Consider the following 12,373-nt stretch of genomic DNA (forward strand, 5'->3'; position numbering starts at 1 on the left):
TTTATTGGGGGGGGGGAGGGGGAAGGGGGAGGCAAGTCCTCCCCCCCCGATCTCCTTCTTCCCTCTTTTCTTTTCTTCTTCCTCTTCTTTTTCCCCTTTCTCTCCTCTTCCCTTCTTTTCCTTCTCTCTCTCTCCTTTTTTTTTTTTTTTTTGGGGGGGGGGGGCCAAGGCACGCTCGGCCCCCCCCCCCCTGGATCCGCGCTTGGTGAGGGGAACATTAAGACATGGAGTAGAATAACACTGAAACAGTGCATTAGAATGGAAAAGAACAGATTATGGGAAAATATTGGAATCAAACTCCGGGAGACAAACAATCTTGATAGATATATATTGTGGTAGGGTAATATACAATCTAAAGCTGTTTACAAAATTGAGCCCCGAAAGTATTATATCATTTAAATGATAATATCGTGCTCCAACGACATGCAGTATGGAAAAGAAGAAAAAGAAACATGGCAGAGTGATAATAAGTGCATAGGCACAGGAGAAGTATTAGGCTTAATTATGATACAAAGCTTTATACGGAGGATTAGTAGAGCTGACGAGATGGCGAGACTATTTAGGATAAAAACACGAGAAGGCAAGAGGTCATTTTTTTTTTTTGGTCCCCCAAAAATCGCAACGACTCAGCCAACCGCTGAATAAGCGGGGGGGGGGGGGGGAGGGGGGGGGTAAGAGAACACTTTTTTTTTTTTTTTGGTATCGAAATTTGAAAAATTGACATTTTGCTCCGTTGGGGGGGGGGGGGGGGGGGTAAGGTCATCTTTTTGAGGTCAGCCATGGGAATATTTTTTTTGGGGGGGGGGCACGTGCCCCCTGTGCCCCCCCCCCCCCTGGATCCGCCACTGAAGGTATATTCTCCCAGTTCGATGCTTTCCATTTACTTCTAACTGTTGGTTCTTTTTAATGTAATGTTTCTTCTGTTACCAGTCAACCAAAGAAATTATCCATGTAGGGCCTATTTGCTCCATCTGCTCAATTTCCCTTAAATTTGGGTTGGTCTAGAAGTTTTTTTATCTGATTTTGTTTTCGTCTTAGTTTTTTTTTTTTTTTCTTTGTATCATAGCTCGTGTACTCTTAAACTTTTGTCACAAACCAACCGACTTGATATGAGTTATTGCTGTACTTACCTTTACAGAGATGGCGCTACACAACATTTTTTAACAGAATGACGGCACTTTTTATATCTGGTAGATGGCACTAGTCTGTTTCTCGTCCAAGGAGATTCGATCATACACAGGACAGGAGAAAGCTCCCAATGCCTACGCTAGTTTACGTTATTTCCGACAGCGTTCTGTTCATCATATTTTATCGAATTTTCGCTCAGCGACGGACAGACCTTCTACGACGCTGAAGCACTCAGGGTTACGGCCGTCACGCACAGACCGCCCTCGTTACAATAATCGGTTTCGCTCATTTCAACAATTCATCATCCAGTTTTAAAACAATATTATTCATGTTATATCCATATTCATGTTGTTATAGTTAAGAAACATTAATCGAAAAAAAACTCACCGAAGAGCCGTTTGCGTTGAAATTCGTCATCCTTATTTTCTGTCCTCTAATGTGATCATCGCATGTACAACTAGATGGAACTTCAACTGCGCGCAGTCGAAATGATGCCTCCGTCATAGAGCAATTTTACAAACAAAAACAGAAGAAATTTTTCAAATTCAAGTTCAATTGTAATCCATTAACAGTTTCTCAGAATATCGTGATTACAAGCAATTTCTCATATACATATATGACCCTTTGATCTTTGACCTCATGACCTAACATCTACTCAGTTCATTGGCTCTACAAGATGTCCCGAGTTAAATAGTAATCCATTTGTCAGTTCTAATGAGAATGCGTTCACGAGCTATTTTTGCATACATAATGAGCCGCATGACCTTTGACCTTGACCTTATGACCCCAAAATCTAATCAGTTCATCGGCTCTGCAAGTAACATACATGACCTAATTTTGGCAGGAATCCATCAATCGGTTCTTCAGATAACGCGATCACGAGCTGTTTTTGCATACATAATGAGCCCTGTGACCTTTGACCTTTAAACTCGTGACCCCAAAATCTAATCAGTTCATCAGCTCTGCAAGATACATACATGACCAAAGTTTGGCAGGAATCCATCAATCGGTTCTTCAGATAACGCGATCACGAGCTGTTTTGCATACATAATGAGCCCTGTGACCTTTGACCTTTAAACTCGTGACCCCAAAATCTAATCAGTTCATCGGCTCTGCAAGATACATACATGACCAAAGTTTGGCAGGAATCCATCAATCGGTTCTTCAGATAACGCGATCACGAGAACGGGACGTACGGACGGACGGACGTACGGACGTACGGACGTACGGACGGACGGACGGACAACCCGAAAACATAATGCCTCCGGCTACTTCGTAACGGAGGCATAAAAACATTTGTGGTGTAAGCTCGCTGATTGGTTCACTTGGGGCGTCATTAGGGACTTTTAGAAGAGTGGACGAGAACGTCCACTGATCATGCGTGTCCATGGAAAGCCGTTTTACCATTTATTACTATTTCTTGATATCCAGAATTGGATTATTGATATCGAGAAATGATTTTCTGTTGTAAAGCAATGTTAATTCTTGATATCAAGAATAGGAATTAATGTTAAAACGGCATGCCAAAGACACGCTCGATCAGTGAACTGTTTGTTGCTACGTCAGGCAGCCAGTGAAAAGAATTCGTTTAATCAACTTATGGAAATGCAAGCATTACTTGAAGCAGACAGAACTTTGTTACTCCTGGCTAATTTTTTCCTGATTGAGGTGTCATATGAAAGGGCAGAAAATGTGATTTTCTCTTTTTTCTCTTTGAAATTCAGATACCGCCCGCCAAATGACTTTTTGGTTTCCTCTCTTCAAATTATGTTTAATTACTCATACGTGAAATATGCATCAGATGAGTTGCATCAAATGAAAGAGGAGGACAAAAGCTTTACAAATATGTGTCATTTATTAATTATAATTGTAATTAAGTTATGATATAAAACAGCGGATAATTCTCGCTTTCGTTTTTACTGGGACGCACTGTATAGTTGCTTCTCGATTTTGCACACGAACCGCAGATTCTCCGTCCGCGTTAAGCTTGCGAAAACACCCTAATGAAGGTAGGGTTGAGATCGTAATGGTTATGTTGTATGTTTGTTTTCTCTGTGGGCTCCTTTTTATTTATTCTAAATTACTGAATTTTAATCTCACGATAATCTGACTTTCGTTATTGAATCATTCCCTTTCTCACCGTCTTTTTCTGACCTCTCTTCTTTCTCTCTCTCTCTCTCTCTCTCTCTCCATTTCTTTCTCTCTCTTCTCTTTCGTTTTCCCTTTCCCCTCTGTCTCTGTCTCTCTCTCTCTCCTTCCCTCCGACCCGAGCCCGACCCGAGCCCCAGGGACAGGTCGTGGGGCTGAAAACTGTCTGCGCAGAGTACCCCTGACAATGTACGAAAATAATGAAGACACATACAAACACGAAATCTGCTTTTCAATTTACTTTGTTTTTCAAGAACTTTCGAATAATAATCATGCGTCAAAAATATTGGTATTTATTAAATTTCCTCAAGATGCAAATCTGCACAATCAAAACAAATGTTATCGAACCCTTATTCTTAAAGATAAACTTGAGTACTGATAATGCGATTGCATTGTGAAAGAAAAGGTGTGGAATGGATCAGAAAAGTTGATCATATAGCATGTAAGTAATGGTGTGTAATACAAGGTTCTGGAGTCATCACAATCATCATAAATTTGGCAGTCTTGGTAAAGTAACAATCACTTACACAGAAAGCTGTATATGGGACAACACACATGGTGTCGGGGCTAGTACTACCCTGATTTCCTTATCTTACTATGCTCATTACTCAGCCAGTATACATTTTCTTCCAAAATTGTTTGGCACATGACATTTATTTGTAATCTTGAACATTCAGGTTATGTTTTGTTAGATTCTGTGAGAATTCATTTTCTGTTTTTTTTTTTTTACTAGAACTCAAGTTTATCTTTAATTTGTAATGTCGTGTTCAGTCAACGTAGACATCATTATGTAGGGCATAAATAGTAGGGTTGTGTTTTTGTTTAGGGTGTGTGCTTTTTTTAATTATGCAAAGTGCTCCAAAATATTCTGTTAAAGAAATAGATATTCTGGGCACCTATGAACAAGATTTTTTGTTTATTTCTTGTTTGTTGTTACGCGTCAACTTATCCTGCATGTTTTTATACGAATCAGTGGAGCTATAGCAAATGCTCCATGTCATGCAAAAGCATTGCAACGAATCTTTGAAATGTCGATACTAGATGGCCCTTAATTATTGTGGAAACACCCTATTGAATGTCATACAAGATAGTACTTTGATCGTGAATATCTCCTATAGTACTCGTACTATCAAATGAGGGTTTCTGGAAACCACAATAGGTAACAGTCCGCCGGCTTCTTCAGACGAAAACATGTGCGTCGGAAAACTGGTAACCTACTCAATAAAACAAAGATTGGTCATTATTTACTGGCTTCTAAAATATGGGTGATTTAAATGGCAATGTAATATAAATTAATATAATTTGAACTGATTAGTTAATTTACTTTACAGAGGATTTCGGTGCAATTTAAATTGTAAGACTTAATTTGGGGGACATCTTTCCAGTTCCCGGATGCATGCTGCCAACAGGGCGGTGTTTCACAAAGATCCTAAGTTGAACTTATCTCTAAGACATTTATGGAAAGCCATTAGCATCTATGAAAATATTTTGTAAAAGTTATTTTAAAAGGCATAGAATGTTGATTCAAATCATTTATATTTTCTATTATCAAGGAGATGTCATGTTCTTGATGTGGAAGTTATTTAAAGGGCCCATGACATCGAAATACAAGTGTATTCCTGTTGGTGTGCAGTCCTGCATACATCTCATATTTTGATATGTTAACTTCTGAATTTGTTTCATAGATTTTTAAATGTTTTTTTAAATATTTGTTTTTCAAACTTGCTAAGCTCCACCCCAAAAACCTCCAGATCTCATTCCCCTTGTGACATCATCTGTCAGTCATCAATGAGCTAACTTGAGAAAGTGGCATGTAACTTTGCCAAAGTTGACCACCTGTTACAATCCCACAAACAATAGCAACATATAAGTTGCTATGTCAGACATCTCAGACTAAACTAATATTCTAGAATAGACAATGGTATGTTATTTCCACCAGCTTAGTACACGTTCATAATAGAATTGCATGCTTCCGTACATAATGTACAATACATCATCAATGCCTTTTGTCTTCCTCGTGATGCTACAGCATGTCTGACATAGCAACTTTTAAGTTGCTAATGTATTACGTATTGCAACAGGTGGTCGACTTCGGCAAAGATACATACCACTTTTTCAAGTTAGCTCATTGATGACTGACAGATGATGTCAGAAGGGGAATTAATTTTTTAGGTTTTTGGGGTGGAGCTTAGCAAGTTTGAAAAACAAATATTTAAAAAAAAAAAAAAAAAATCTATGAAACAAATTCAGAAGTTAACATATCAAAATATGAGATGTATGCAGAACTGCACACCAACAGGAATACACTTGTATTTCAATGTCATGGGCCCTTTAAAGTCTAAAATACTTGAATTTTCGCATTTGAATATATTTTATTTTAAGTCTACAAATGGCTCTCCATAATTTTCAAATCCAACTTAGAGTTTAGTTCAACTTAGGATCTTTGTGAAACACCCCTTGGCCAGTCTACCACTTACAACCAGCACCGCTCCCAGATTTGGCCTTGTAGGTGAGAGCTACCATGGAGTCTTCACCAGCTTCGAGGCAGATCTGAGCAGCGCCATCGCTTTCGACCTCGATCTCCTTTCCAGTACAACCACTGTCGGTTGGGTCACCGCTGATCAGATCGCAGTAGGTACCACCGGAAAGGCCAGTCTGAAGCCAGGGGCAATTGTCCGACATTTCGTTGCTGATCGCGAAGAAAGCCTTACTGCCACGGGAGAAAGAGATGAGATTGCTGAGTCTCGTGGTCCAGTTGTCGACGGGAGCGGTGCCGGCGGCGTTGCGGAAACAAACCATATTTCGGATCTGTCTCCATCGATGTTCGCAGACCCAGTCACCCTTGCAAGAGGAGTCGGAGTTGAATTCCGGAGACGACGTGACACCGTTACTGCCGGGAGGCCCTTGGTCGGTGTTACTGAACTTGTAGGAGCTCATGATCCTTGTAGTACCATAGTCCCAGGCAAGAGCAAATGCGGTTGCCTTCTTGTAAGCGGCTGATTCCGTGTAGGTCACGACACTACCGGCACCGCCATGACCTCTCTGGTTGTCATGGTTATCAACGAAGACCACAGCTTGGGATGATGGAAGCATGCCCCAGCTCTCTCCGAAATTGTACAGATATCCGAGGTCAACTTCTCCTCGACCCACTCTCGCGATTTCCGTGCAGTAACGGAACTCGGTGACATCGCCGAGGTGTGTGTAATGTGCTGCCTTTATCGGTTCACCACCCTGGTCTATGACTTCCTGATAGATGTAGGGACGACCACCGAAGACATTCTGCAAACTAAAGATATTAAACTCTTTACGTGCCATGGAAATGATCTCCACGTGCCACATTGTATTTCTCATCAAAGGTTTCGGGATTATTTAAATGTTTCCAGTGTAATGTTAATCTAAACAGGCGTTCAAGGGTTTTTCTGTTGCTAATCAAAACCGGAAGATGGACAGTTTTGCAAATTAGCCATTACTTCCATTACAAAGCAGTAAATCCGTCAAATTAGTGCCTTGTGTTTTGTGCTAGGGGAAGGGCTAAAGGGACTGCCCTGAGACAAAAAATAAAGACAAAGAGGAGAAACGGAAGGGTGAATCATGCTTCAAAATAAATGTTCGTACCCCCCCCCCCTCATACCGGTTCATTGATCAATGCTTTAAAGCATATCTGTACTAGTTTCAGGAGGGATTAGACCACCCTGCAAGGTCACTGGACAGGTGGTTATCTCATCAACTCAGCTCTCAAGTAACATAAGAAAAAGAGGATCATGGGGGACCAATGGTCACCGATTATGCATTGTTTGTTATATAGAGGGCGCAAGTAGCTACAAGTAGTGCAGTGGGGCTTGAACAAAAATACATTCGCTTTCTAATATATTTCCGGGCCAAACAGAGTGACAATATATGTAATATATTTTTCCCTGCCCATACCAGAACCATGTGATCTGAAAGAGTTCAACCCCCCCCCCCCACCCCCCCCCCCCCCCCCCCCCCCCTCAATGCTGGACATAATCAATGGACGGGGTTTGTATAGTTAACCATGAAGGTTGTAACAATGTTCGATTCCATTCATTATTGTTCGTCTTTCTTTTATTTCCCTTTCCTCTTATCATAGACGTAATGCTCTTATACTGCGCATCATGTCCAGTTAAAGGTAAAGGCCAGTTATGGTCATGCGATTGCATTGTGAAAGAAACGTTGTGGAATCGATCAGAAAAGGTCGATCATCTAGCATCTAGCATCTGCAAGGTTCTGGAATCATCAAAATGATAAGAAATTTGGCCCATTCTTCGTAAAGTTACAAGCACGATACACAGAAGATGTATATGGGACTACCCTATATCACTCACAGTCCATGAGAGAAACAAATTTTCCAAATATATGAATTAGTAGGCGGTTTCCCGGCAAATTTGTTATCATCATGTATTAGTCAAAACATATTCTTTCACATGATTGGTGATGAGAGCTTCCATTTCATTTTTTGAAATTGGGGCATTTCGAATACTGGTCTTTACCTTTAACAAGGTAGCAAAGACTTTCGGAAACTTCATCCTATACAAAAGAATTAATGTCAACAACCGTATGCGTTCCTTATTGAAATGTGCGAACATGCAATGATTTTTACCTAGTCCGAACGTGATTTCTATAGATAATGCAAGTGGGTATCAAAATTGCACTTCGGGTTATTTCTAGAAACACTTTGCGATTATTTTAGTGGAATTCAACCGGAAATCGGGCCTGTTAACAAGTGTATAACTCATAACGTTTATAGGGATCACTTGGAGTTGAATCTTCTCAAAATGAATGGTGGAATCCACTCCAATCTAGGAGTTCATTTCCACCCCAAAGCGGAGTGATCCCCAAAATTGGACTCTCCAAAATTAATGTCCACCCTATGCGGTTAATGTTTATTAGGAGAGGGAAGGGGAGATGCAGAGGGAAAGTGAGGGAGAAAGATGGAAGAGAGAGGGAGTGAGGGAGAGAGAGAAAGAGGGATGAAGATAGAAAGAGAGAGGAGGAGAGAGAGAGAGAAAAGAGGGAGAGAGAGAGAGGGGGAGAGAGAGAGAGAGAGAGGGAAAGGGGTAGAAGATAGAGAGAGAGAAAGGGGGAAGGAGAGAGAAAAGCGACAGAGAGAAAGAGGGAGGGAGATGAAAAGAGAGACGTGGAGAGAGAGAGAGAAAGAGAGAGGTGGAGAGTGTATGTGTGTATGTGAGAGAGAGGGACAGAGAGAGAGAGAAAGCGAGAGAGGTTAATAGTTATTATCTTACCCATTGGCTATGTTTTCAATTTCTGTTGGATCCATGTGCTTGGCCGCGTCAATCCTGAACCCAGCCACGCCATAACCCAGGAGCTTGTTGAGGTAGTCCTGGACCAGTTTAGTACTAGAGAGACCGGAACTGAAATCAATGTCGTCGAGTCCTACCAGGTTACAGTAGCGGACTTCATCCGGGTTAGAGTAGTCATCGATCCCTCCGCTGTTCGAAGAACATCTTCCATTCGGTACGTTGAAGTTTCCAGGATAGTAAGGCACGTCTGGGAATGTGTAACTATCATCTTGGCGACCGCACATCGGCGGAGGAGGGGGGGGGGGGGGGGGGGGGGGGGGGGGAGATATATTTAAAAAGTTAATTTTATCTCTCTAAAACTAAGTTGTACGTTTATGTGAATATGTCTTCCTTTATTTTAGAAACAGAATAGACAATGTGAAGTTATCAGGTGATAAAGGATAGGGGGATGTTGTTGAATTCAACACCAATGTGTTTAGAGCATTGCTATTCATTTTGCAGTCATAGGGGCTGGGGATTGGCACCGGCTTTACGCGAAAAATGAAATACGAAAATAGACCGGCTTACTAACATATTCACATTCATGGATGTTTCTTTCATGGGGAGCTAGTTACGAGTTATTCCATTAATGAACTACAGTACTTGGAATCCAGTCTCCATACATTAATTGTTGCTATGTCGGGGAATCATGGGGTAAGTTTCAAGTTGTGAAGGACAACTGGGAGCTGGATGTTGTCCTGCAGAAGTCCCTATTTCTCGTCCCTTTCTCTCTTCCCGTCTCTCTCTCTCTCTCTCTCTCTCTTTCTCGATGGTCGGGGGGGGGGGGGGGGGGTACGTGCATCTGTGTCCCCTAGCTTTAGCTACGCCACTGACCAAACCAAACCCCAACCCTAAGATGTAAACCGTGTTATTCGAAAAACACTTCCTCAACCCTCGCCACAACCCGGATGACGAAATGAAGCTCGAATCAATTGGCGCCGGAGCACCGGAGGAGGGTACCTATGGAAACAGACTTTTGTATATCCTTACCAGCGGCCATGTGGTTAATGACGGCGTCAACGTAGATTCGAACCCCAACGTTGTTACATTTATCCACCATATCTTTGAACTCGGACTCCGAACCGCTCCGACTCCCATCAAGACTGTAGCTCACGGGCTGGTAGCGTTGCCACCAAGGATAGCCATCTGCTGTTATGTGTTTAGAGGGAGGGGAAACCTGCACGCCTGCGTAGCCATAGGGGCCAAGGAAACTGTAGGAGAGATGGGATTGGATTAGGAGGGATGAGTGGGTGTCAGGGATAAACAAAGGGGTGGGGTGGTGGGTAAAGGGGATAATAGAGGGTCACCCAGTGACAACGATATGAGTGTGACGGGGTGGGATGAAGGGAGATCGAGGGTGTCGGGGTTAAAGGAAGGAGTGGATGTGGGGTAGAATGATGGAAATTTAGAGGTGCAGGGATAAAGAAAAGAGTGGGATGGGGTGGTGTGATAGGATTTTAGAGGGTGTCAGGGATAAAGAAAGGGGTGGGTATGGCATATGGGGTAGAATGAAGGGAATGTTAGCGTTGGTACGGATTTTAAGTGATGAAATAAGGAGGCAAATAAATTTCACAGAAATTACAAAAGGATGTATGAAAAAGGAAATTAAACGAGAAAAAAAGAAATGGAAAAAAAAAAATGTAAATTTCAACTCAACGAGGCTTTTTAAATACAACCGTGAAATGCTTGCATTGGCAAAAAGTATAATCAAGCACATTCTCCTCTCCACTTGGAGGCATTCCCGTCTTCATATGGCTATCAATCTCACGCTCTTTTCAAGAGCCAGGGTGAAATGAAATATTAATCAAGTATCACTTACTCCTGACATTCTTTGCCGATGTCGGCCCACTTCCACTCGAAAAGGTGAACGATGACCTTACGGCCATCTGCAAAGTTGGGGTCGCTAACGCCGGCGTGGGCGCAGACCGCCGCCAGGAGAATGACAAAGAAACGAAGCATCTTTGATGAATCTACAAAGAAATGGATTTTGATTCGATTTGATTTTGATATGATTTAATTACAATTATTTAATTTCACGTCATCATCATCATCTTTGATAAGAACAGAGTTAAAGCCTATCTGCACTAGTTTGGCCAGGAGTGATTAGACCTCCCTGCATGGCCACTGGTAGGTGGTTATCTCATCAGATCAGCTCTCAATTAACATACGAAAAAAGGGGACCATGGGGGACCAACGGGCACCGCTTAGTCGTTTTGGGCTGTGTAGAGGGCACAGGTAGCTACAAAGTAGTGCAGTCCCGCTTTAAGAGCTAGGTCATTTGTTACAAATCGTGAACAATTGAACAGAAAGTCGACACTTACCAGTTGAGAGTCTTCTTCGAGAAACAAGAATGTCAGCAAATCAACAATGCTTGCTCTATTTATCTTTGCTTTTCCATACGGGGGTGACGCACCTTGAATTGGACCGGGACATTAACTTATCGAGATGGCGACCCTTGCACCGTGCTGACGTGGACTTGAACTGGGCAAGATGGAAAAAATAGAGTTAACATACTTGGATGAGAAGGAGAGAATAATGATAATGATAATTATGGTGATAGTGTTAATGCTGATAACAGGCGCGTACGCAGGGGGGGGGGGGGGGGGGGGGAGGTTTTGGGGGTTGAACCCCCCCCCCCCCCCCTCGGTATTTGTTATGTGTGTATTTTGGAAGAACCCCCCCCCCTTTGGTTTTTTGTATTTGTATTTTTTATTATAAAATATATTAAAAAATTATGCCAATGACAGACCTAAAAAGTTGACCTTACTCCCCCCCCCCCCCCCCCCCCCCCCCCCCCCCCCCCCCCCAACGGAGCAAAGTGAGAAAGAGGGAGATGGGGAAGGCCTGAGATGAAATAGAGAAGAGGAGAGGGGTTGAGAGAGAGAGAGAGAGAGAGAGAGAGAGAGGGGGAGAGAGAAAGATGGGGGGGGGGGAGAGGGGGGGGGGGGAAGAAGAGATAAAGAGCATCATGATGTATTTGGTTTATTCAAATGATACTCAATCAAAAATGTTGGGTTCGAAACTTTGCACATGAGTATGTCCTCAGAAAAAAAAGTCATTGTGATTCAACATTAATTTGCTCAAAGATTTATTGCATCAAATCTATAAAGGACTATGGTTAGAGTTTTAGTTGGATTGTAGCTTAGACTTAGGGTATGGTTGTGGTTATGTCTAGGAATAGGGTTGTGGTTATGGTTACGATTATGGTTCAGGTTGGGTTATGTTTTCTGTTTGGTACAAAGATGGAGTGATGGTATAGATCTTTGCTAAATTTTACATGTAGTCAGTCAGATAATGTTCACGCTGTGTGAGCATGCACATCCCTGGACGGATCTTTCAAGAAAGAATGGAAAATGCACAGCTGCACATAGTTTCCTTAACTCTTGCTCTGCCGGTCTGACATTCAGACTGACTGAGTGTTCTCAATCACACATTAGGAACTTTTAGATTTACACGACGAGAGCGTGGACTGCCGCGTGTGACATTGGGTTAAGGCACTGGGCCGTGCCCGGCAGCGAATTTTTTCTTCCCAAACAGGTTTACCTATGAGAGTGAAATCCTGCCTCCCGATTGGTTCAGAGGTATACGCGTCATGAATATTCATGAGCTGAGTTCACAGCACTGTGGCTGAGCTGCAGTACCTAGTATATGTATCACGCATGCGCGTGGACTTCAGTTTTGCTGGCCATTTAGGTGTACAAAATGTATTTGAGCTAGCTGTGGTGCGAGGGGATATTTATTGGGGGAAGGGGGGGGGGGGGTCTGTTTGTTTGTGAACA

General features: G+C 42.4%; 1 protein-coding gene across 1 annotated transcript; it reads right to left on the minus strand.

The window, feature by feature from the left end:
* Positions 1 to 5,681: 5,681 nt before the first annotated feature.
* Positions 5,682 to 10,989, minus strand: LOC105446762 (alpha-amylase 2-like). The gene is made up of 5 exons (XM_030990356.1): positions 10,916 to 10,989; positions 10,414 to 10,564; positions 9,585 to 9,805; positions 8,538 to 8,823; positions 5,682 to 6,562 (listed from the first exon to the last, which is right to left on the minus strand). The coding sequence occupies exons 2-5, from the start codon at positions 10,551 to 10,553 to the stop codon at positions 5,743 to 5,745; spliced, it is 1,467 nt and encodes a 488-aa protein (XP_030846216.1). The 5' UTR covers positions 10,554 to 10,564; positions 10,916 to 10,989; the 3' UTR covers positions 5,682 to 5,742.
* Positions 10,990 to 12,373: the final 1,384 nt, after the last annotated feature.

Source organism: Strongylocentrotus purpuratus, unplaced genomic scaffold (genome assembly GCF_000002235.5).
Source record: "Strongylocentrotus purpuratus isolate Spur 01 unplaced genomic scaffold, Spur_5.0 spur5_scaffold_19, whole genome shotgun sequence".
In the NCBI taxonomy this organism is placed as follows: Eukaryota; Metazoa; Echinodermata; class Echinoidea; order Camarodonta; family Strongylocentrotidae; genus Strongylocentrotus; species Strongylocentrotus purpuratus.

Excerpts from the sequence above, each read along its gene's own strand:
- LOC105446762 (XM_030990356.1), bottom strand. The coding sequence starts at position 10,553 with ATGCTTCGTTTCTTTGTCATTCTCCTGGCGGCGGTCTGCGCCCACGCC. Across the intron at positions 9,806-10,413 it reads ATCGGCAAAGAATGTCAGGA|TTTCCTTGGCCCCTATGGCT; the intron begins GTAAGTGATACT and ends TCTCTCCTACAG. Across the intron at positions 6,563-8,537 it reads ATTGAAAACATAGCCAATGG|TTTGCAGAATGTCTTCGGTG; the intron begins GTAAGATAATAA and ends TAATATCTTTAG.